At 38.6% G+C, this 26,307-nt stretch overlaps 1 protein-coding gene and 1 long non-coding RNA gene across 6 annotated transcripts in view; one reads left to right on the plus strand and one right to left on the minus strand.

Annotated features, from left to right (window-relative positions):
• Positions 1–2,159: 2,159 nt before the first annotated feature.
• LOC138682306 (uncharacterized) lies at positions 2,160–13,437 on the minus strand. Its single transcript, XR_011322414.1, has 2 exons — positions 10,534–13,437; positions 2,160–8,348 (listed from the first exon to the last, which is right to left on the minus strand). It is a non-coding gene; the product is annotated as an uncharacterized lncRNA (long non-coding RNA).
• A 3,884-nt stretch (positions 13,438–17,321) lies between these two features.
• SLIT3 (slit guidance ligand 3) overlaps positions 17,322–26,307 on the plus strand; it is a 535,954-nt gene continuing 526,968 nt past the window's right edge. Inside the window, exons 1-2 of one of the 5 annotated variants that reach the window (XM_069773165.1) lie at positions 17,322–17,723; positions 17,812–18,064. In XM_069773165.1, coding sequence (XP_069629266.1) covers positions 17,880–18,064 — 185 coding nt within the window. In that variant the 5' untranslated portion in view covers positions 17,322–17,723; positions 17,812–17,879. Of the gene's footprint in view, positions 18,065–26,307 lie in introns of all 5 variants that reach the window. The other 4 variants (XM_069773166.1, XM_069773167.1, XM_069773168.1 and 1 more) reach the window with 4 other exon arrangements.

Below are 26,307 nucleotides of genomic sequence, written 5' to 3' on the forward strand. Positions count from 1 at the left end.
TTGAAATTCAACATTAATAATTTTATTGTCTTTATTTTCAGTTAAATTAATGGTGGCAAGGCCAGTTGTAAATGAAGAAAATAAAGCTCCATCTGCATGTCTCTAGAGGGTTCATTGCATATATTCTGAGTATCAGGATAACGTATTCAAGCATGTATTCAAGCATATGTGTCTGAATAATTTGACAGGAGTATGAATGGACTACTAATAATCACAAGAAAAAGTGTTTTTGTTAACTTGAAATTTCCAACACCTACTCTGCCAAATTTAATGTCATTAAATGAAGGTCTACTGAATAGCTAGCTCCTTCTCCTCCTAAGTTTTTCTTACAAGGATAAGTAAATACATCTGAAGACATCAGAGTCTAGGCTGAAAGATGTGTGTGAATAATGAATGTGTAGCATGTATCTAATCTATTTTGAATTGAGTGTTTGAAAGAAAACACCTTACTGGAACATTTTTTTTTCCCCAAGAGCGGCTACTTCATTGCAATATTTAGCCAGTACAAATGTTCTCTTTCAGAATATCATTATCATGATTTTGTTTTGGTGGAGTTGTTATTACAGAAGATGTGGCCTTTATTAATATATTAAGTTAATTTTATCCTGGGCCAAGATTTAGTGCTAAAGCTGAGTCTTTCAGTAACTGTTTTCTGTTATTCAACTGTAAGAATAATGTAATTCTGAAGGTCTCTCCTTGTATGATATATTTTCTTTCAATGGTAGTTGCCACAGAGAACCAATGTGCAAAACTCCTGCTGTGTGCTTCTTGAACTTGTCATTCTGCGTGCTTTTATTCCACTTCTTCACTTTGAGGCATCTCTGACCATTTTGTAAGTCTCTAACCTCATTGGTGTACTACCCAGGTAAGAAGTGAAAAGGCAGTTGACTGTTGTGCAGCTTTGATCAGGACAGATTATTTTGGTTTAAACAGCATTTACACACTAAAGCAGTTTAGCATCATTTTCTCCTATACCAGTTGTCCCCTGAACATGAAATCATCTAGGGCATAAAAGAGCTCTGTGTTATTGTAACATGTCTTACTCTTCAAAAAGAAACTGGAATGATGTAAGAAGACATCAGTCAAACAGCTTGTGTTCATGGAGCTGTGACGTTCTTCTGACTGCAGGCTAAAACTTTATAGATGGGATGCACGCAGTAACACAAATCATAATCTTGTGATCGGAAGATACTGAGTTGCTTACATCTGGAAAGTACTTTGCCTGTATATTTCAGCATATTGAGCTGTTACAGCTATCTTCTAGAAATTTCCTGTTCCAAAAATGGATTTGTAAGATCTGAATTCACAGACTAAGTGCTTTGGGTCTGAACTGTGTTAGTATTTGTGCAGATGTAGAGGAGCTGCAAAGGCATAGTGATTCCAAAGCTCTGAGAGACAGATGGGCATGTGTGTGCACACTCACACTCTATGAGCAATAGCTGCATAATGTGTCATAATCACTGAAATTTTGTAACAGTACCTTAGTGGATGATGACTAACCTTGTAATTTCTAAATTCAGAATGGCAAGTCATGTATAATGAACTGAGTCTCAAAAAGATTTGTGGCAGTAAGACCAAAGAATTAGCAAATGTAGGCAGAGAAGAGAAACACGCTGTTGGCAGCATATCAAATGCTGCATTCATTCCGGGATTTTGTGGTAACCAAAACACTAAAAAGGGAACAAGCTTGAGCTGGGAGGGACCTATGTTGTGGTGAGAATAGCTGTTGGTCTCAGGATTTGAAAGGAACTTTGTTTGAACAACTATTTTTTTTCCTAAGTTCAGTGAGCATTATTGATAAACTGTAAAGGATTACTAAGTATCTGTGGAGAGGGGTGCTTGTTGTTTACTAATTGCTAGTATCTTGTCATTCCCTTCCATAAGCCTTTAAAAGCCAACTATCAGGTGCTTTGAGTCTATATAGTTTCCTGTATATTTTGGGTCTTCTAGTGTGAAGAAAAATAATCCTAAATTTCTTATATTGTATTACTGTGATGAGCACTGTCCACAAACACTCTGTACTGAGCATGACAAAATAAATCAAAATTATCATTATCAGGGCAGTGAGTGAATAAATTCAGAACCAAGCTGATATTTCTGGTTCCCCCCCCCCCTCCCCTCATATTGGGCAAAAATAACTTGGTGGAAAGTGTAAAAACTTCTAGTTAAGATATTGATTTATTTTCTCATAGGTGATGCTTTTTTTAATTTTACAGTGACTCCAAGGACTTTGGTTTGTACAGTGAATAAATCCAACAGTAAATATTTAAAAGGTAGTTTAACAGTAAGTAGTGAAAATTGCGTTAGACTTTTTCCATCCATGGAGGCTTCCAAAGCTAATCTTGATGGGTGCTTAAATAACTGTGCAGACTTATATTGGTTAGCATATAATGGTTGAAGTTTTGTTCCTTGTGTGTGTAAAAATAAATAATGTGCACAGGGAGGAATTCAGTAGTTTGAGCCTAAAATTTCAAAGTCAACATACTTATGAAGCAAGTAATTTAGATGCAGTAAATTTTAAATATATTGTTCAAGGAATGCTTTTGGTATTCATTACCTGAATAGGAATTTGCAGTAATGCATCTACTTTGACAGAAGAACAGTGAACTGGTAATCAAATTATGATAAAGAAACTTTAACAAGGTAAAATATTACTTCAATATTTAAAAAACAAAACAAAAAACTACCACCAAAAAAACCCCCATAAAGCCACAACAACCCCCACAACTTTTAAAAACTATTTTTTTGCTTCTTAAAAGTATTGGCATTTTGGATAAAGGCAATCTTGTGGATATAAGAGTTCTTAATATTATTTTAAAGATGTTTAATGAAAATATGTCCCCAAGAGCTGAAAAAAAGTCAAGTAGGCAGTAATTACAACCAAAATGTTTGCATTAAGCAGATCCAGAACACTTAAGAGATATTTTGGCAATAATTCCATGGAATGGGTCAGAAGGCCTACTACAAAATCTGCGTATTTCTGTATCCATATACACAAGTAATACTCAAAGTATACAGCTTAACATATTTGATCATGGGGAGTCTTCTTAGACTAAATTTCATAACTGTGCTACTCTCTACATTCTTTGTGATTTCTTGGAGTAGTTTTATTGCCAGGGTGCTTGAGAATTTTAAATGAGACTTTATCAACGAGAAGAACAAGTCTTTTCCTTGATCATAACACTGGAAACTTTAGGGTTAAAAAAACCCCAAAACCCAACCAACCTTACAGTTCTAATGCATATTAATTTGAAGGAGTGATTTCAGAATTTTATTTTACATGATTGAAGTTCTTTCTAGAAAACTTTTTGAGGTGGGGCTAAACAAGCATTAATAAGATGGCTGAACAATGTTTCCAAACATTGATTAAAAAATTAGTCTTCATACAGTTGCCCAGATTTGAGGGGAGGATTCATCCAGTTCCTTCTTCCTTTGGCAGATGATGGTTAGAATAGTAAAAAGAAAACTGAATCTATGTAGTACATCCTGATCTTAGCCATGATGTCTCTTGTGCTTGCTGTCTAGATAATTCCTCTTTAATATATGTGTACGTATTGAATACACTGCTCAATTTTCATTTATCTTTTTGAGTTTTCTCCAAAGGTTGACAAAGCCTGTTAGAGTATCAGAATAATATAGGTGGCAAAGGATCCATCGATATCATCTCATCCAACCCCTGTCCAGAGGGGACAAATTAAATCAAAGTATCCAGGTTGTTATGGAGCAGTGGAGCATTGTGGGCCACTGGAACAATTCCAATAGTCCTGTTCAGGTACAAGGAGATCTCAGGAAAGATCACCAGGGAGAGAGCTGTGGACTGTATGAATGTTGTGCATTGATGACTAGCTGTTCGTGTTCTGCAACATATTGCTGCTTAAAGTCTTCTATGAACATTCACCAATCATCTATTACTATTTCTTGGTTATCTTGCAGCTAACTTTTGTGTACAAATTATGTTGTATGCTTTGAGCTCAACTTGTAAAACGTGTGTGTTCGTTCTCAGTACATGGACAAATTTGCCAGGCCGTTGTGCTTATTTATTATATTAGGAGAAAAAGTTGTAATATTCATTTCACCACTGAAGTGAACTCAGCATGCCACTGTAAGGGTTTTCTGGTGCTTGCTGAAAAAAAATGTATAGGCATGCACTTAAGTTTTAATATAAAACATTTTGCAGTGCAGACAAGCAGAAGTGAAAAAATACTTGGACCCTTTCTTGGTGGAAGAGACTTGTATCGTCACAGCTCACTTTCACTGTTTTGCCTTTCTTATTATGTGAATATGGTCTCACTAGATTTGTTGATGCCATGCCATCTTGTATCTGACACGATGAACATTTTCTTAAGTTTCTATTCAACTCTGTTCTGTCCTGTTACTGTGTGCATGTGCAGGTTTTTTGCTCTTGTCCTCAGACGGGGAATCATAGCTCTTCTCGGTATCAGTGTAAAAGGTTAGTTTTTTTTCTGTGGCTGTGCTCTTCCTTGTAAAATTTACCAGTTCGAGCACATAAGCAGTAATTTGATTTTTCTTTAGGGGAATATTTTGGAGGTTATGTTGTGCTGTAAGCCTTCTAAAACCTTAGTGTTTGTGCTTGTTTATGAAAACTGAAAAATTTGATTGTTCTTTAATCCCCCACTTATAGCTGGTTTTGATGCAAGGAAAGTATTCTTACCCATGTAAATTCTTCGTAATTTTCTACTTGCCCTTAATATTTCCTGCTAATTAAGGTTATCTTACATATGGAAAAACAATGCTGTATGTACAATGTTTCAGGTTTAAATATATGTTTAATTTAGTACTTATAAAAGGATGTACATAAAAGAGAATAGCACTCTGCCATGAAAATAAGCAAAACCAGAGTATTTCCTCTAGCATAAAAAAAGCATCTCTACTGTGTAAGACCTGTCTAACAGACTTACAGTTGCTACAGCTTCAATTTCAGTAACTTTTCTTTTTTGCATTGCTAGCAGAAGGGTTCTGTAATGGTAAACAGTTACATTATTACAATGCTAATTTGGATAAATGAGATTTAACAGATGAGTAAGTTTGCATATACTGCCAGTCAACTATGAAGCAACCATTTCTGAAGATCTGGACAAGCATATAATAAATAATTAAAAAAAAAAAGTCTCTTCTTCTTTTGCCCAGATGTAACTTAGTAAGATATCACTGTCATGGCATTGATTTGTTCCCGAGTCTGTTGATTGACCTTAAAATTACTGAATAATCTGTAGTTTATTTCATGTTTTTATGTTGACAAATGGTCCATCTTATGTTTGTGTGAAATTGAGAAGTGAAGAGTTTAGACTTCCAACTGGAACGTAAAAGCTTTTGTCTGGCAATTGGCTAAATCTGTGCCCTGGCTGTTTTGGCTTCTAAAAATGCTACCTTAATAATTAGCTTCTCTGAAAATTTCACACTAGCCAGATAAAATTATACTTGATGGCATGGGCTTGAACCCAGTCAAGGTTGCATATTTACAGAAGACAAATTCTGTCCTAGTTCCTGAAATCACTTACATTTTGGCACAAGGAAGCAGTCATATCACAATTAATTGGTGGAGAAATCTTAGTCATAAACTGAAACTGATAGACTGAGCAGGAATCCAGGCTTCCTACAACAACTGCTTTCTACTTTCTTAGTTCATTTTATTATCTAGTAACAGAGTAACTTTATTGCTTTCTTTTTGTGGTCATATATTTTTTATTTTTCTACCCAGACGAAAAGCTAACTTGCTATTGTTCCCTCAAATCTTCAACTGGTTAATGCTTGTTTAGTCACTTGCCTTGATTATAGCCTCCTGCTCAATCTACTTCAGATAATTAAATATCAAGAACAAGTGGACCAGCTGGTATTTTACTCACCACCTGGTACAGAATAAAGGCAAAGCTGTTACAACACCAACAACCCTAATCCTGGAGCTGTGCAGTATCTTAGTTTGGCTGTTTATCAGTGGTGAGCTGTGTTCCCTAAAACACAAAACAGTTGTGGATAATAGTATGGGAGGCATGTGCAATGAATCCTGCAAAGTGCAACCAAAATTCCCATTGGCTGAGATAAAATGAGAGAGAAGAATAATTAAAAGCCAGACTAACAATGCAAATAAAAATGATTGGTTATGTTGTGAATATCTGTTTACATTTGACATGATTATGGAGGAATAAGGCTATAGCAGCTATAATCATACTGAAGCTTAAAATTCAGTAGTTGATTGACCAGCACAAGATGAACAGATACATGTTTTTTATTATAATTTTTTATAGGATAAAAATCATTTAATGCTTAAATAATTCCATAATATTAAGGTTGCCCTCAGACTAGATTTTCTCTCCAATTTTCAGAGTGTTAAACAATCTTGTAATGAACCCATGAAATCACTGCAAAATTACTTGGGTTAATAAGCCCCCCCCCCCCCCCCCCCCCCAAAAGTATATGAAGTTGCTTTCAAATGATCTGCATAAAGCCAATGGAATAGACTACTGAATTTAATATTTACAGCATAAAAGTAATGGGAAAAAGGTTGCTTTATAATAAAGCTGTGGCTTGGAAAAATTATCTTAATAGTGTCCAGTGAGTCTGTAAAAACTGCATTATTTTCAATATTAGTATTAGCAGTTTTACATGTATGTGATCTGACTGTGTTTTTTTGTTTGGATCACTTCTTCATTTGTGTCGTTCTGTTGTGTGTATGTATATTCCATTTAAAGTAACCAGCAAATACTAATTCTAACCTACTGGACTGTATTAACTAACTTATCTTTCTTTATATTTTTCTAGACAAAATCTCAATTTTTATTTTTAAACATACATGGAAACTGAAGCATGACCTTACTAACATAATTTCCTGCCTTAGCCCTTAATTGTGAGGATAATGTTCTGGCAAGGGACAAATACATTCTCTGCACAGCATCTTGGAAAAGAATCCATCTGTGATGTGAATTTTGTTTTTCCTGGTGCTTAAAGGCACATGATTATATATGACAGCCAGTAAAGAAGGCACAAGGTCCAGTAAAAGACATTTTAAAGAAAGGGAACAATAAAGTAAATTTATTAGCCTATTCCTAATGAAAGAGTAACCTACAATAGCATTAGACTTCTTTTAAATGATATATAGTTGGTATTTATTCTAAGGCATAAAACCTCAAGCTTAGAAATCATCCTGGATATGAAGCCAGGTTTTAGAGTCACTGTAGGTCAAATTTCTATTTTGGCATTCAGTGTCAATTTTCTAGTAATAATGTAAAGAATTAAAAGGTTAATTGCATAAGGCCTTTTTTTGGTGATTTGTATTCTATTTGTGAAGTGGATTGTTGAAGGTGAATCATAAAGTGGTTCAGTAAATCTTGAAGAGAAAATGATAGAAAAAGGAATTAGATTATGAAATCCTGAGATAAATCCTGAAATTATATAACTTTATACATTAACTATCTGCTATTTCTTCCACAGTGACAGTGAATGAGGTCATATGTGCATGAATTAAAATGTGTTAGGCCTGCTAGATGCATGATAGATGCGCACTATCTTTTGGACTTCTCTGAAAGGTGTTTCAAGGGTAGGATCATGGCATATGATAATTTGAAAGGTGTTCTACCCTATTTGCATTCCACAGTACTCCAGAATTTGGAGATTGATCATAACACTCCTGGATTAGTGGATTGGTTTAACTTGGACTATTGGTTCACTTGGACAGTGCACCAACGTTTATATCATTTCTTGTAGCGTCATCTATGTGCTAGACCTTTGCTGGCATGCAATATTTAGATTCCTAGCCTTGCTACTTCATTCTTCTGTCATTTTCTTTCCCTTCATCCTGTTTTGTACTTCTATACATTCTCCATTTGTTTGATGTGAGACCCATCTCACCTGATGTGAGTCACGCAGGACTCCTTTTGTGGAGCATAACTTTGAGCTTATGATCCCAAAATGCACTCAAGCCATGTTTTCAGTAGTTGCGTGCTTCTACAAGTCTGGCAGATCTGAGAGTGGCTAACAGGAGGAGATACGGTTCTTTTTTTTTTCCCCAGTACCAAGGTGAATTTTAAGAGTTGCCACTAGAAAGAGAAGCTTCATTTTCTAAATTTGTTGTTTTGTTTCCATATGTTTGCATGTTGATTAAAGAAAACTCAGTTGCACTTTAAAAACAATGTTTCTAGACAATTTCAAGTGACTTCTCTTGAGAAAAGACAATTATAACCAACAGGAAGACTGGCAAATAATGTGTTTGGCCTAAAAATAACTATCTTTTTTAGAATGGGGAATGTTGTTAATATTTAAGGCTTTCATTTGTAGTTTTAAAATGTTCTAACTCTCTTAAAATTCCAAAAGTCTGAGCAGATCATCCTTTGTGTCTGAAAGAGCAAACAAGTGTCAAAGCAATATTTTCGAGTCATTTTTTGAGTTCATTAAATTAGCAGCATTTGGCTTTCCAAATAGTAAACATACTGGACAGAGAGTGCTTTCATTCCAATGAGTGTAGTAATCTTCTATAGCATGTGAAAGACCAACCTTGAAAACTTCAGTGCAAATAATCTGGTAATAAGCTGTTACGAAGTTTTGCAGTTTTCTTTCCAAGTGCTGGCTTGAAAGAAACTATGCAAGACAGCCTCTGCGACCTAGAAAATCAGATAAGTCCTTTTTGCTCTCTGTCCAGTGTGGCTGGTCAGCTTATTGTCCTTATGTTTGCAGTTTCATTGTGAAATTTCTTGTACTCATTTTGGGGTAGGGGCAAATTAGGAAGCCCAAACAAGCCACAAAGTTTATGAACTAGATGTTAAATTTTCCACTTCAAAAAATTTGCATAACACATTTTCAGATCTTTCATTCTTTGGCTTTCCATCCCTTTTATACAGTATGCAGAGTAGATATTGAAGAGTACTGTTAAAAATACTATTTTACAGGCATCCAGATCAATATACATATGCATGTAAACACAGGGAAAATTTGAAATTGAAAAAAAATCTGATGTCAAAGACCACAAAATGTTCACATTAATAAAAATATTGCATATTTACAAAATACTTCTAGTTCTTGATATTTAATGAAGACTTCAACTTAGACTGAAAATAATACTTGAAACATGCTTTGTAAAGCTCAGACTGCTATATAACCTTGTGTGTATTATAATTCTTTATGAACTAGTAAATGGAGGTCAGAAGGCTGGCTTGCCAAGGTCATAGCCTGTAAGTAACACAGAAACAAAATCCAGGTTTTCTGGTTCCTGCTTTAAGCACTAGATATTTCCTTTCTGTAGTCAAAAGAATTTTTTAATGTTAGTGTGTTGACATAATGGGGATCTAGCTGCCTAAGCTTTACGTTGAACATATTTCTAAACTTCTGATATGTTATTGAAAACTTTTCAACATTGGGGTGAGGAACTGCTATACTGTGAATAGATGAAGACATGAACATCTGATGCCAGCACATGCTAAATGATACTTTATTTCTATTGCTGCATCTTTGAAGGAAAAATTCTAGGCAGCTACTTATGCTTCAAAACAAGACAGCTCTGTTTTGACACATTGAGCAATGTGAACCATCCGCAGTTGCAATAATGAAATATTTCACATTGTGGCAATGGCATTGCTCCTTCTACATGCAAGTGTTATTAATATTCAATAAAATTATCAAAATACAGAAGTTATTAATAAACAGCTTTGAATGCTTTATTTTCTCCAAAGCTGCCAAGATTTTCAGGTTAGCTTTGTCCTCCAAGACAGTGTAAGGTAATAAATATCTTTTCAATGTGAAAAGACCTCATTTAGAGTAATGGAGATATATTGCCCCATCCTTCTTTCTGATTTGGGTTCCAAACTGAGGAACTAGTCAAATCTTGAAAACTTTAAATATTTGTTTTAGTTTGTGATGATGATAGTCTGTACCTAAAGGATTGCATTCTCTTTAATTAATGGAATTGTTAGCTCTTGTCCAAGAGTATTTACTTCTGAGCCTACTGCTCTGAAAACTTTTGCATTTAATACACTTCAATGGCTGAGCTAGAAGCCTGTATTTGAATTTGTTTTCCTGGGTGCCTTCTCTGTTTACCTCTCAAAGACCTTTCTGGGGTGATAAAATGGATATGACTTCTTTCTGAATCCATTATTCAACGGGAGCTTTTGGGTTGGATCTATGTGCAAGTAGCCACTAAATGTAAAAAACCATTATGGCTTTTTTGTGTGTTAAGTTTATATTGTTATGAGCAGTGCATCTTCAGCATATTAATCCACTAATCTTTCTCCTAAATTGTACTATTTTTAATCATTTTCCACCACTGAAACTACTGTGCATTGATGCATAGGTGTAAAAATTCTTAGTATTCTGTATGCTGAAGTACAAAGAGAGAAAGCATATTTATACCAGAAACTGGCAATGCCTTGTGTATGAAACAGTGTTTCTAGACTGTCTTAATAGTTGATGGTAAAGTGTAGCTATGATTGTGCCCCTTTAACTGATTTTTTTTTTTTTAACAACTGCTGGTGTAGACAGCTACGAACTATGAATTATTATACCTTGAATTAAAAAAAAAAAAAATCCAACCTAAATTTCCTCTGATGCAGAATGTCTCAAAATTGCTTAATGTCAGATTCTAGCTGAAAGAAAACAACATAAAGCTATGGAAATACTGTTTCATACAGTAGTGAAGGTCATGGATTATTCATTTTGACCCTCCGATCTCTCCTGTAACCATTGCCAAAACTTGCTATGCCTTGCATCAGAAGTAACACTCTCAAGCCTGAAAGGATCCTTAACCTTTCTTATATTCCACAAATATTTTAATTATTTAGATTTTCCAACTGATTCAGTACTTCCTTACAGAAGCCTGTATGCCCTGGAAACAGAATGAAATGTATTGAATATTGCCTGCTATGTGCAAGCTATGTCTTTTTGATTACAGACCTTAATTTAAGAAAAAAATGCTCATCTATTAGGTAGCTTTTGTGCACTAAAAGCACATAATAATAGGCCTTGTTTTGCATTTTTTCTCCTTTTATCTAGTATTTACTTAAATGCTGAGTATGAAGCAGACAAAGCTATAGAAAGCTGTATGTGGATATAAACTGTGTAAGACAAAGGTAACTCAATAGTTAACACTCTATAGTTGATGGAATATATAGCACAGTAAGTAGCAGAGGGAATATAATGTAGAAGGCTTTCTAGGTTGTTTCTGTTGTATGATACAAATCTAATACAAAATAACCTAATTTAATTTACTAAGCTTTTAGTGTAACTACCTTTTTGTTTTCTTCATAAGCTGTAATTTAAAATTCGTTAACACATTTAAAATGTTTTCAGCAACAGTGAAGGTGCATGATCCCTTCTCGATGTTAGTCAATTAGCTTTCTGCTACTTCCCAGTTTGACTTCAACTACCTGAGCAATAGGATATTAGGAACTAGAATAAGGAGCAGGTAAATTCCATAGCATCCATTATTAGAATTAAACTGACAGAATAAACTAATTCCAAATTTCAAGGACAATTGCAATTCTGTGTCTGAATCTAAGCAAGAGAGAGACTAGATGGTTTATTAAGTTTTATTCATGATCATCTACATAATTAACATGATTGGGAGCCCCACTCTAAGCGGAAGAAATCCTGTTTAAATTCTTCACTGCTTAAAGTTACTGCTCTTTTTGTGTACTGTGTGGCAAATCATGGTATGCCGGGTGACACAGTGACATAAGCTTTCTTGCATGGAGTCAGCATGGAGGCATCTTCCTTATTACCACATCTCAAAATGGGAATGGATCTGTGAGTAAAGATGTACGGATTGCTAATATTCATGGTTTTATTCTGTTTGAGGGGAATATAAGGCTAGCTTCAGTTGCTAGACTTTCTAATCCATCTGATGTTTCATATCAAGTAGTTGCCTTTAGTAGTGTCTTAGATCTGATGGTTGCTTTCATTTCATAGTTTGACTGTTTTAAGAGCAGCTAATGCTTATTTCAGTAAGCATAGTTTTTAAAAACAAAGGCACAGGTGAAAACATTGTTTGCTCAGCCTAATGCATTTTTAACAAAGAAAACAGAGCATTGTTTTCTTAGTTAACAAAAACAATTAACATGAAAATATCTTTATGAAAGCCTATATTCACTGTTTAATTGACAATTAATTTTCATCTTGAAATGGGAGTAGAAAAATACCAGTATCTTTATGCAACTTCTGGCATTAAACCTCTGAGGGCTCAGATAAACTTACAGTGAAAAACATAGTCTGATTCAGCATCAACTGAATCTATTTTTCTTCTCTGTGGTGCTACCACCTTCCTATTGTTTATTTTGACCGCAGTTTTGACGGCATCTGCGCATGCATTTTAAAATCTCACAGGTTCAAAGAGTATTTAACCTCTTCAGATGACCTGTGTGCAACAGGGAGTGAACCCCTCCGCACGAGATCCGTGCGACAGACCTTCACAAGGTCGCGAAGGAGTGTCTGCAGGGGACCCCGGGGAGCTCAGCAGCCACAAGAGGGCAGCGGGACACAAGTTAGGCTCTGCCTAAATCTTGGGGATGGCAGAACTCGAGTCCTGTTCTTGCCTTTAAAATAGGTGTCTCGTAGTTCGTGCAGCGGTTATGGAGAGCATAACTAAGTGCTTAGATGTTAGATGCTCTGAAATAGCGTGGCAATATTGACAACTGTCATAGTAAACCTATGTTCTATTCCTAGCTTCTAATAAAAATCAAGTTCAAATTCCTTAGCATTGACAGGCTTCTCAAGCCTTAGCTTTATGTCCTTTTTAGGTAATGTACTGAGATACTTTATTTAACTTGGTATATGTCACTGCTTCCCAAATGATTGCATCAGTGACTTTAAAATTAGGTGGAGTTTGAACTTAGCGTGTTTAAAATGCACACATCAGCTTGATCATGTGACAAAGCATTAAGCTATGTGGTGGATGTGCTTGAGAGCTCCTCTTAGGGCTGTTCAGGGAGCCTTGTGACTTAAGTGATAAGATACAAGGAAGGCTTGATTCCTTTGAAGTGATCAGAATTACTCATTTCCTCTCCACCCTCCTAGTTACTGCTAGTGATGGTGGAGGCTTTGCTCTGTTGTGCAGGTAGTCCTGCAGTATGAGGTTCTGTGATGGTCTTTTGTTGCTTGAACCAGAGTACCATATGTTTGGATTCCTTAAAAGGGTCTTATTTTTTGCCCATAAACTTTCAGATTTCAGGACTTCAGCCAGCTGACCAGGCCCTGCTACAATTCCCATCAGGCCTCTAGACAACTGACTATTGTGCATGCAAAAAGTATGAGCATTTGGGAGCCATCAGATTTACTGCACATGTGCAGGCCACATGGACAACACAAGTGCAGTGAGTCCTATGTTTCTCAGACGTGTCACACTTGCTACACAGCATGTGCACATGCATAACTGCCCAGGAATATATGGTGACGTTATGCATGCCACACCATGTAACGTGTCTTGAAATTAACTCTAAAACACTTCTTGTGCTCGCACGTTTTGTGAAGAAGGTGTTGGAAGTCCAAAATTGTCTAGAGAAGTGATTTTCTTTCACTTACGTCTCCCCAAGCAGCTGCCATGATTCCCATGCCAAGATACATCTTCTGGTTTTTTCTACCCTGGCTTTCCGCTGCTGCCAGAACTCGGCTCTCTTCTAGACTGTAAGAAGTGTTAAGGGTACTATCGCAAGGTGGAGGTAGTGGTGGAGTCACTGGCAGGTTCAAGAGAGGAGGCAGCTACAGAGCTGCTAAGGTGACAGCATTGCTGGAATGTAAATATACTCTGATCATCTGTTTAGTAAATGTTCTTCCATACCAAGAGAAAAAAATCAAACCTACTTTTTTTCTTACTTGAAAACAATTCGATTAAATAAAAATATTTATGTATAAAAGTCAGTTTCCAAATTGATGCAAAGATGTTCTAAATACAGTGAACTACTCATTTTCTAAGAGAAACAACTATATTTCTTCTTGCAGAAGCAGCAAGATAAAGATTTAAATCCCTGCTGAGTAGACAGCACACCTTTGATAATAATCTTGTTTGTAAGGAGTTTTGCATATATGGAAATGTTGGTTGTTTCTAAAACTTCAGGGAATAGTATGGATAAAAACTGTCCAGCTTTAGGTACCTTCATAAAAAATAACTTAGTTGTTTAAATTAATATAAATACAAATAAGAAACACTTCATAGATTCAGATTATTCCATATTCTGTTGTTTTGTGCAGTTTTGTGTAACACGTGCTGTGCTGACCTCTGCCAACTCCGTACTAAGAGATGAATAGTGACTCGTCTGCCAGCTTCTAGCACTTGCCAGGAGCCAGAAGCCATAGTAGATTTGCGAAGGAAAAACAGCAGAGTCAACACTCTGCTTCACTGTGGCATGCCTTGAGAAAATGTGACCATTGCCTTTTAAGAGCTACGTCAACTGGAATGTAGGAAAACATGCCCCTTAGTTTTTATAATATTTAAATGTATTTCAAGGATAAGCTTGACTTTCGTCTCATCTATTTTTCTACCATTTTGTCTGGTTCACTTGTCCTTTTCAGGGAAATGTGAGGAATTAGCAGTGAAGCATGGAATATGCTGACTGCCATGGATGACAGTGTTGAAGAGGTTTTAGGGAGTTTTTTCACAATTTCGTAGAATTTGAAGTTCATCACAAGTGAACATTAGTAACTTAAAAAAAAAAAAATACCATTAGGCTATGACGTTTGCATTGCCTGTGATCATATTTACTTAGTATCCAACAGCTCCTGTACTTCCATCCTGAGGAAAGGGGTGCATGCCTCTCCATATGGCCATCTTTGTAGCTGGGAAGATGCTTGCTAGTAAACTAGAACAGGAAAAAAACCCTTTTGGAATGATGTTGCCTGGCTGCCAAGGAAAGTTAGGTTCCAACAAAAGTATTTGCACTGCTTGAATGAGCTAAGGATGTATACCTTCAGTCTGCATGGAGGAGACTTCAGAGATTTCAGAGTACTTTGTCTTCCTAAGCAGTGTAATTTCTGTCTTGTCTGTCTGAACCAGCTGTTCCTTGTTCCAAGAGCTGATCTCTTGTAGACTAACACTTGATTGAGGGTGCTTGCCTCAGAATAGATAGTGATGAGTGTCAGTGACAGGCCTGGAGCTGTCTGTGCTTTTGCCCTCTCTAGAGGGTAAAGGAGAGGGATCAGTTCAAGCTCCTGCAGTTATCATTGCTGCTTTGGGTACTGTAAGGCTGTAGATGGGTTTGTTGTGGCTTTGCCCCTTACTTCATCTGTTAATGCTGGAGGTTAAAGTGATCTTCCTCTGCCTTTTTCTCCAGGAAAGGAGAGGTTTATTTGGGGATCCAGACAGAATTACAGGCACCTTCCCAAGCTTTTGGTTTGTGTAGATTTGGGAGAGGTGGGAGAATAGTGTTTTCTAATCTTTTCTGAAGCAGCGTAAAGCAGCCACTTAAAGGGGTGACAGCTGAGTCTCTCTGTGCATTTTCAAACCTCGTGTCATTTGTCACTGAGTCTTCTTGCATTGGATACTGCTATATAAGGACCACTTAATTGAGCTTTGAGTCTAGTCAGGTAAGTGGTTCAATCTTAAGGCTTGATCAAAATGGCTTCTATGTAAAAAGGAAATTTATCCTGTAAATAATTCGCTATGAGAAAAATCACTTCATTGTTTTTTCAGACAAAGACCAAGAGAGGTGAAGGTTAACTTGTGGTCTTGCATGTGCTCTTTGGCAAATTTCTCTCCACAGGGAAATGCTCTAGAGTGCCAAGTCTTAGCTTGTTAGGGAGGTCAGTAGACAAGGAAATGCTTTGCTGGCTGTAAAGGGGGACGTTTCACTGGTTTGGGAAAAAACAACTATCAAGGTGGGCAGGAATGCTGCAGGTAATTACAAATTTCAGTAATGAAAGCATGAAGCAACTGTTGCCAGAAATAAACAGGTGTTTAAGATGTGCTACTGCACACTGGAATGCTGTGTCCGTTATCTTATGGTGAACACCTTACAGTGGTTTTTTTTTCCTACAAGCCCTCCACTTAAAATACTAAATTTTTTTTGTTTGTGGAGGAAAGCTGAGAACACATTTTGAGCACAACCTGAGAACTTGAGTCCTAATGTAACTTAGCCTTACCAAATCTTTGGAGGGGTTGTGGGAGTTTGGTGGTAACGCTGGGCACGATCCTTGTTGAACGGTGAAAAGGAAAACTTTTCCCTACCTGCAGAAAGAGAGCCTAGACTCCATAGTCATGGACCAAGAGTTTGTGATGTAGATGAAGAAGGTATTGTCTGTGTTCCCAAGTATGTTATGCGTAAACGTGCCTTCTTTTTAAGCGTGCAGAATAAGGGACTCGGTATTTTGAAAGAGACGGGTTTTCATGATGTGCATACGCCAGCTTTATTTTGGGTCAGGAGGTCACCGTAGGTGTGTGGTGTCCTACAGGGAGAACCTTGCTGTTAACGGGCTAAGACGTACCTTAAAAAGACGCCTTCTCGTGTGTCTCCGAGGACTCGCGGTTTTCCGAGTAACCTCTCGGCGCCGCCACGTTTTCGGGGTGCGCCGCGGTGTTCGTTGTGCTTTTTCCGTACACTTCAGGCAGAACGTTCCGAGCCTCCAACTACATCGGCTCAGAACCGCGTTAGCCCGCGAAGGCGGCCCGCCCGGTCTCTTTTCCAGAAAACGTCGCCCAAGTCCGGCTCAGGCCTGCCCTGGGGAGCTGGGGGTACGGCGGCGGGGAGCCGCTCGGGGCCGCCCCGGCCCCCCCCGACCCCCGCGGCCGGGGCTCGGAGCGGGCGGGCGGGCGAGGCCGCCCCGTCCTTCCCCGGCGGGCGGGTGAACGTCCTCCTCCGGCCGCCAGAGGGTACTCGGGGAGTGGAAACGCGGCAGACAAAAGGCGGCGAATTCCCCTCCGAGGGGAAACTTGAGAGCGTGTCACGCAGCGCCGGAGCGCCGGGCGGCGGTTCCCGTGCCGCGGGCCCGCACATTCCTCTCCGAAACCCGGACCGGGGGAGGGGGCGGGCTCGCCCCGCCGCTGGGGACCGCGGCGCCGGGCGGGGAAGGGGCGCGGGGTGCCGGGGGGGTGCCCGAGGGGTGCCCGGGGGGTGCCGCCGAGCCCCGCTCCCTGCGGCCGGGGCCGGCGCGGCCCCCAAACTTTCACCCTCCCTCCGCTCCGCTCCGAAAGTTCAGCAGTTGGGTGACGTCAGGGCGGCCGCAGCCAATGGGCGCTGCGGGTGATATTTTGGGAGGGGGGAGGGGTGGCACCGTGCCGCGGGCGCTCGCCCGGCTGCCATGCACAGTGAATGGAGAGCGGGCGGGCGGCGAGCGCAGACAGCGGGTGGGAGCACGGCCGCCGCCTCCGCCCCCTCCGCCTCCCCTCGCCGCCTCCCGGTCCCGGCTCCGCCGGCCGCCAGCGCGGGGGTGCGGGCCCGCGGCGGCAGCGGCAGCCGAGCGGCGGGAGGGAGGGAGGGAGCGAGCGAGCGCCTGAGGAGCCGGCGGCGGGGCCGCTTTGAATCGCCCGTCACCTCCTCCGCGGGTCACCTGCCCGGCCCAGGTGGGGCGATGCGGAGCGGAGGAGGCTGCTGCGGGGATTGCCGCCGCTTCTGACGGATGTTTGGCGTGCGTTTGCCTCCGCTCCCGGTTTCTCTTTCATCTGAGGACGCCTCTGGCTGAAGCTCTGTTAAACTCTCTGCCTTCTGGTACCGTTCGCAGATAGCAGAAAGAAACCTGAGCCCGAAAGGCAATTCCCCACCTTCTTCCACCTAACGTAACCTTTTCGGGCGCCTTTGAAGGTTTGCTGGTGCTCCGGCGATGATGGCAGCGGTGGGTTCCCTTGGGCTGTACTAAGAGCCTCTTGTTTTCTTTTCCCTTTCTTCTTAGAGGCATTTCATCTTTAAGGGCCGGCTGCTCGCACGCACTTTTATACCCACTGAAGCGATCGAGAAACCATGTTGTCTGGTGGAAGATGTGCGTTTCTGTGCCTTGGAATGATCTTGAGCTTTTGGAGCTCCGTGAGTTGGATGCCCGTTGGAGGATGCCCGCATAAATGTACATGTATTGCTTCCAACGTGGATTGTCACGGACTAGGACTCAAAACTGTACCGAGGGATATTCCCAGGAATGCGGAGAGACTGTAAGTAAAAACCGTTAAGGGCTCCTCAAGTACTTGTAGAAGCACCTGGGATGAGTTTCTCAACACCTGCCTATCAGTGCAGAGTACATCCTAACAGCAGTTTCAGTAATCAAACATGGATTAATGTTTTCAGGAGGGAAGGGGAGGAGCTTTTCAGAAGTTACAGCTATCTTGCTGCTGTTCCTGCTTTAAAAAAAAATAAAAAATCAGTCGGTTTCAGAGTTTCACGGTTTTTTTGGTGGTTTCGGTTACCATCTGATTGGGTTTTGCAGTGACTTGTTTGTAATGGAGTTTAGAGCTCTACCTGGAGTGTCAATGCAAACACCAATTTAATGTGCAATTAGAAACTTGGATGTTTTCACCTGGTGGCTGGTAGCAGTTTCTCCTTACTTTCGCAGCATGGTGACTTCATCGCCATGGAAAAAATCCGTGACTGCCATAAACTAATTCAAATGGATAAGAAGTCATATTAAAGCAGTGTCTAATTTCTGTCTTAAACTGCTGTGGGGAAGCTGGTTATTTAATTTTTAATCTACTTCAGGGTTTATGACAGTAGTGTAATGTTGCAGAGTGTTTCCAACCTCAGTACGGGAGAATGTAATGAATGTGTTCATAGTAAATATTCTGTATCATATGTTCTCATGAGTTTTTTTAGTTGATTCTTTTTACTTAAGTTTCTAAGGAGAAAGCTGAAAGCAGACTTCAGTTCTCTGATACAGTTCTGGCACTCGCTTGGTGCAGAGGACGGCATCTCTGACGTTGCTTAATGCATAGCATATGGCATATTTCAGAGAATGGCCGGTGCTAGATATGAAGATGTCCAGAGTGGAATGTTAAACAGAGCTTCAGCATGGCTCTGTGCTGGGCTCCATGAATGACCTCGGGAAAGTGCAGTTAGTTGTGCCTTATGTCGATTAGCTGATAATTTAAAATGTTTCTGAACTTGTAAGAAAATGCTGTAGATTGTATAGCCTGACTTCCTATTTTGTACCCTTCTGGGTCGTAGAGTTGGGGAAACGTCAAACTCTCAAGCAATATTTCCTCCAAGAAGGAAAGCTGGATGAAGTTACTACGCAAACAAAGTTTTTGTGCATAGAGTCCTCTTAAAGGCTAAGTTCTGTCCCAGAATGAAATTTTATAGCATTTTTGAATGTTTCTAAATGCCTTTTATAGTGCTGAGAGTTCTTAAATGATAGCAATATGCAGATTTCTTACTACACTATTCTACCATCTTTAATGTTTTGTGGCTGTATCGGCCTTCCTTTTAACGCCAGCTGTGTGAACAATAGTTTTCAGATGTCAGTTTTCTAGAAAGCTTAACTTCTGTGCACAAAATTGTGTACTCCCTAAAACTGATGGGCAGCAACCTGGCAGATTAGAGACAAAAAAACCCTAACCCCAAAACAACAAACCCCACAACAAACCGCTACCAAAGTAGTATACTAAGCCAGTCAGAGTAAGTATGTGTGATAACCCAAATGTTTTGTGTGCTTCGTTGTGTTTGCGTGGATTTAAGAGTCAAAAGCTAGAATTGAGCTTACAAATTTCAGGTTAAAATGATTCACAAATGCAAGGTTAGTTGGCCACCTGAGAAGAATTTAAAAATGGTGATTTGTTTTTGCCTAAGTTTTAGGGGGACTGAATTGATTTGGTTACTGCGTTTCGTTTGTGGGAATGTACTTCATAGAGATCTTAACTTTCCTTGCCTTTTGTAAGAAGCTAAGCCAAAAGAGTATGTGCCTTGGCCTTGGTATGTTGTTAAGTGTTAAAAAGAATGAAAGAGGGTGTAACCACTGTGCTCTCGGTCCTGATAATTTTTGGTGTTATTTACAGATTTAAATTTTAGATTAATGGCTGAAGGAAGAACAATGGTAGCTATTTCACAATATTCGGTTTGAGTATTTAACCTCAGAGATACACTACTGATAAATATGAAATGTAGCTGTGTTGGATGTTTTGTTTGTTTGGTTTGCTTTTTTAAAATAGTGTATTATTGGAACATTCAGTGGCTGAAATCTTGTGGAAATAGCATACAGAGGATCGTGTAGTAACACAGTATTCCATGTTTTTAAATAGTCTTCACTTTTTATTGCTAGTCCATCATGAGCCTTTTGCTGTTTTTACAGTGTTCACTGTCATCTTTGTTACAACTGTGCTTTAAAGCTTGTATCAATTCTTTCAAATCTAGACTTCTATTAATTGCACTAACTTGAATTTTCTAATGTAAGCAGTAGAGAGAGAAAAAGACTTTATATTTCTCTGAGTCTAAATTCTGCTCATAGGTGAAATATCAGTCAGCCACTGGATATATCGGAGTATCTCATTTTTCTCTGTGGTCCACAGCAACCTGTAACTATTTATGACATAACACTGTGTTGATGTGTAGTCTTTAACTAGTTTGTTTAACTTGTAAATAAAACCAAATGATTATATCTGAAATGACAAAGATATTTTTAATCTCAGAGAAATGTTTATGTGTTGGGAAAATAATTTTCCCGAGTTTCTTGATGGCCACATACCAAGTGGCTTTTTAGACTCTTATGCTGTGAAAAGGTCTTCACTTCTTTCTGCATTCTCTTGAGCTAAAAAATCTGCATACCTGTTCAAGCTGGAAACTTTTTGCTTTAATTAATAAGACATCTAATGGCACCACTTAAAATAGTTTGCCGCTAAGCTTTGAGTTATGTTTGTACAAATGTTACAGATTGTTTGGGTTAGTGAAGCCAAGTTAAATATTATTTAAATTTGTGTTAATATGAAACCCCAGGAAATCTGAAAATATAACATTAAGGAAAAAATGGGAAACCTCTGTAGTTCTATTAAATGAACTAGTGATCGTTTCCTGATACGTCAAGAAATGGGCATCACCAGAGCCTTGATTACTGATTCTTCATGAGAAAAGTGATGAGTGCTTTCTTCTTTTTTTTTTTTTTTTGAATGCTTTGAAGGTGTAGTCTTTGTAAAGAGTTGTACCTGTGATTTCTGTCTTGAGGGGAATTCACAGATTAAGCAGTGATCACAGAAACAGAGTTGTAAAACTATCTTAAACTTTTTTTTACACAGATTCATCTTTAATAGTAGCTTTACAAATATAGCAAGTAGTACTAGGTTTGTGTTGCAGTTTACCTTGTTATTACATTCTGTGATAGTCTTTTAATTGTGTGGTATAGATTGAAGCTTTTGCTCAGTTAGGTTTTGTGAAGAGCTAAAAAGAGGTGAGTGTTGTATACTACTGCACAAAGAAATTATTCGGTCTGGAGAAAATAAGTGTTGAAACAAATATTTGTCACTTCCAGGAGTAACTTCCATTTACCTTTGCTCTAGAGAAGGAACCCTCGGAATAGCCATCATTGCACACAGGAAGACACAGATGTGAAATTAGGTCTAAGACATTTCCCCAAATTGCAGGATGTGATGCTCCACAGAGGACTTTGTACATGAGCAGGATGATATAGCTGACTTTGTGGCTTGTTGTTAGTATTTACTGATCCATTCCACCTTTGTGAAGTAACTTAACATCCTAACAAAAAAAAGAAGTTTATAGAGCTTTTGTGTTGTGGAGAAAACTAATAAATTAATAGTCAACTTTTGAGGATGGACACAGCGATTCTTTTATTTAAGCTATGCTTAAAAACTGATAAGATGTTTTGTGCTAATAAAGGAAGCAGAAGTTAGGGCTTAGAAATTAAGAATATGTAAATACCTCCATAAAAGTATTGAATCTTTTACCTTTCTGAAAAGTTCCTTAGGATCGCTTCATCAGACTCCTCTAATCAGAGTTTGCTTAGCAGCGCTTCAGTTTTTATATGTGATTCTCTATGAAATGTTCTTCAGTGGAAATGTTTTCTACAATATGTAAAATATTATACATGTGGCTTTTTATAACACTTAATAATGCTGATAGTCAAGTTTAGTTTGAGATGATGTGTAAATGCAGTGAGCAGATCAAAGCCACCTGCTTGACAGTTGTATTCTTCAGCTCTGAAAGGAACAAGTGATATGAAGAAGCTGCTCAGGAGTCTTCTGGGTCAATATCTGCTTTCTGTTTGATTATGAAGCATGAGCCTTTGTGTTTTTCCTTCCATTCATATCTAGTTATCTCCCTGTCAGTTAGCAGCACATTATGCATGTATAAAAGTTTCTTTGGAGAATTTAGCCACGTTTGAGTTCATGATGAATTTATACTTGGTGGCTTTGAATCTTGTTTAATTGATAGCTCTCCTATGTTAATTGCTGTTTTGTTTTGTCTTTTACTTTGAAGGATTCTTTACCTTGCTAAATTGATAAAGCTTGCAAGACTAATCTGTTCTGTGCTTTGTCTGAGTAGCTAAATTGAGTGTGTCCACATTTAGGTGCAATTTAGAAGCTTAGTCATCTGCTTACTCTGGAGTTTTTTATGTGGTCTGGGGTTTCTGTTATACAAATATATTATTATGGTGTTTTTGGCCTAGGTGCATGTAGCTGCTGAAGTTGCACTGGCTTGTAATAAGTCTTCAACTTCCTCAATTTTGTCTCCAAATTAAATCTAAGCTCCTGTCTTGAATGCTTCCACATTACTGCAGAACGCAATGTTAAACACACGGAAATATAATTATACTGACTCCTACATTGACTTTCTGTTTTTCTAGAATTCTTCCCACTAGGGATTGCCACTCATTTAAGTAATAGTCTCCAAAACCTTGCATGGAGCCTCTGCCTGCCCCCTCCCCCCCGTCATGTGTCAGTAAGTAGACATCCACAGCTTTGGCTTCGAAGAGTTTGTTCTCAGAGGTACTGATCCTGGGAAAACTTGACTGAGTTGCTTAGTTTAATTTGGATATTTCCCTTTACTAACTTAACGCTGACTACTTGTGCTTGACTGGATGTTGACATGCACTTGTATAGGATCAGAGTCTTGCGCTATTAAATTTGTTGCCTCGTTTTGAAGTGATGGAAACAGGAAGAAGGATGAAATTAGCTATTGTAATTTGGTAGCTACAGAAGCAAATAGTGGCTGTTGTCACGTTGTCTGTATTTGCACAAATTTGGATTAGATTCTGAGATCAAAGGGACCAGGCTACTTACTGCAGAATTTCTTAATGAGTTGCTCTGAGACTATTCACTTTTTTCATCTTCTTACTTTTTCAGCTGAGTATTGATTCATGCAAAAGAATTAGGTGAAAGTAAAGTTCCTCCTCTAAAGAACAGCTGTTGTCTTTTAGGAAGTCCTAAAATATAGATGATTAGTATTGCATTTTTTCCCCTGGAATTTGTGTGTGTATGAGTTTGAGGAAGTGTGTATCAAAGGTGGTATAACTTACCTGTATAGATGGATTGTGAGGCCAGAACTAAGTAAATCTTAATACTGCATTCATACAGTAATCTATAAAAATCCTTGTGTTGTACACTGTCTGCAACTTCTAAGTTGACTGCTGTGAAGTCATTTGACCTTCATAGTGAGTACTGTCAGTAATCTTTTGGAACATCGCTGCCAAGCATTATTTTAAGTTTGTTTTTTAATATTTTTTTTTTTTTTTAGTTCAAGCATTTCTAGTTATGTTTAAAACAAAAATAACCTGTCCTGCACAGACTTTAACATCTGATATGATTTGTTGTCTGCATTTCAGTACTATCTAAGCTATTCCTCAGCTTCCACAGAGCAGAAAGAAAATGGTTTCCCCACAGAAATCTCACAAGGTGCTTGAAAAGTTATAAGGTTGATAGGGGAAAAGAACTTGGCTCTAATAAGGATATTCAGTGAGTAAGTTTCAGCCATTGTATGTTAAGAAGTGAGGTTGTTTACTGGAGAGACTGTTCAGAAGACTTAAATCAGGATGTGTTCCCTCCCAGGAGCTAATAGCTCAAATGACTTGAAGCTTGATTTTTCTAGAATTCTTGATGTAGTTCTTGCGGTGCCCACAGTGCTTGGTTTCCCTTGGCTGCCTGTTGCTGCAGCTGATCTTTTAAAATGATTATCTTTTTTTCTGGTGGTGGTCCAGTGGGATCCATTCTTCCTTGATTAGAAGATTTAATTATTCCTGAACAAAGGTGGGGAATAGAAGCCATTGGTTAGTACTGTAGTTGGCTTACACTTGATTCATTAGAAATTAATGGAAAACTGTTTTGCTCCGAGTTCAAAGCTGAAATGTGGCAGGATCCTTTCCTAGTCACAGCTGTGTTACTCTTTGTTTTCCATATATTACACCTGCTAAGGATGGTGTAATGTTCAGATAAATTTTCCAAAGACTGAACTTGAATTGAGCTCTCTTTCACCTTTGGCTGAGGACTGCAGCTGACCCCTCAAGTAATTTTTCAAGCAAATGAAATAATTTAATTTGTGGATTTTTTAAAAATATATCCAAGATGTAAATAACTTCCCCCCCACTCCTCAGTAATTCCTGATTTCCTTTATCTTCTTTTTTTTTTTTTCCTTACTTGCCTCTCTTTCTCTAAATTTGAACCTACAAAATATAACTAAGTCTTGTTACTGAAGTAACATAACTAGCTCTTTCCAATTCAGAATGATCGTGAGCTTGCAAGTTCTGGAGCTTCTTTTGCCTTCAGAAGTGCCTCCAGCCTTATGAGGTACTACACTGTAGCAAACCCTTTGTGATTAAAGGGATGAGTCTTCCTTTCTAAGTTAACCTGAAGCACTCAAATGCCTTATATAAATTGCAGATCTGCTGCTGGGCTTCGGTCTTGATGTGAGCTTCACTGTGTCTTAGAATACTACAACTACTGAATTATCTCAAATGTTGTGTTAACCTCAGGAAGAGGTTGTGGAATGTTTTTCATGAGTAATGTGGTACCACTTAGTTCTTTCACCTGTTTGCTCTCTGCAACTACAGACAGATACTGGGTCAGGTAAAGAATTTCTGTGGCTCAGTATTGAAACCCCTTTCAATACTAGCTGATCTTCTATGCCTGGGGAGAAAGTGTGACTGTGAAGAAGTATACTTCTTCAGCGCTGGCAGATCATTTATTAGTTTTATGTAGAGCCAACTTTCTGTTGGAGGCTTGATGATGGCAGCTGTAGGAATCAACATGCACATCCTCCGTCTTGCAGTTCCACAGCTCCCGAAAGGGGCTTCTCTTTTCCCGTTTGGCTTATTTTTCGCTCCTGCAAGACAAAGCAGTGTTGTTTGTCCTCTTCAAGTTGAGACAAAGCAAGATTCTAACTTCAGGTGAGGAAGGAAGGAAGGAGTCAAGGTAACTCTGGGGAGAAAAGCTGAAGTGAACTTCAAATGGCAAAGCTTTTTGAAGAAAAATCATGTTGGTGATGTCATGAAAAATGACTAGAAGTAATGCAAGGCAAGGATTTCTTCAGCTGATTGCCTATCCCTATGTTCCTATTACAGGGACATATAGATGAGCAGTGGTGTTCAGAAAATATTATCATGATAGAGGTAAATTTTGTGCCCTGCCCTCTAGTAAAGTCTTTGAGATAGGCTGGTAGAATGTGCCTCCTATCCTTGGCTGCTTTCTGCTCCTTGGGTGACAGGGAGTTTCTCTTAATTCTTGTTGAGTGCGTTGTTATAATATATGTTTTTTGGCTTGGGGCTGCTGTTGTCACTCCCATCCCTTTTATGTTCATTAAGAGGTTTTACTTGCCAGTGTAAGGCTGTATCGGTTTGACTTGTTTGATTGTTTTTAAGTAATTTTCAGGTTAAGAAAGGGCTGGGTTCTAGTAATGTTCTGATTGCAACATGGCCCAAGCTATTCTGTTTTCAGTATTTTTAGTCTTTTTTCCAGAGGTCCGTAATGTTCTGTCTATTTTCAAATCTGTTTTCAATGTTGTCCAGTCAGATGTATCATTTAAGATCTTGAATGTCTCTTATCAATGGCAAGAACTACTTCTTCCTCATTGAGAAATGACCTTGTAAGCAACTGACAGTGCTTTCTAATGGTACTAAATACACAAAAGATTTATCTACCTATTTACATAAGGGGAACAGATCTATGGTCTTGTACTCGGACTAAATTTCAGATGAGTTGAGGGCCATCTCTGTAGAAAAGAGAGTTTAAGAGGCTGATTCTTACCTCTGCCACTTATTTTCAGCATTTTTCTTTCTTTCTTTCTTTCTTTTTTTTTTTTTACCCCAGCTGAATCTGGTCTGCCAGTTGTCTTTGTCAGAATAAATTTGTCTTGTATTTCGGTTTTACACCATCTGGTTGCAATATATGTTTTTAATCCTGTGATTGATAGATTTCTGGAGCTTTTAATCAAATTTTACCTTTCTATCTGTGAGTTGCTTCTTTTTCTG

This window comes from Haliaeetus albicilla, chromosome 27, assembly GCF_947461875.1.
Source record: "Haliaeetus albicilla chromosome 27, bHalAlb1.1, whole genome shotgun sequence".
Lineage (NCBI taxonomy): Eukaryota > Metazoa > Chordata > Aves > Accipitriformes > Accipitridae > Haliaeetus > Haliaeetus albicilla.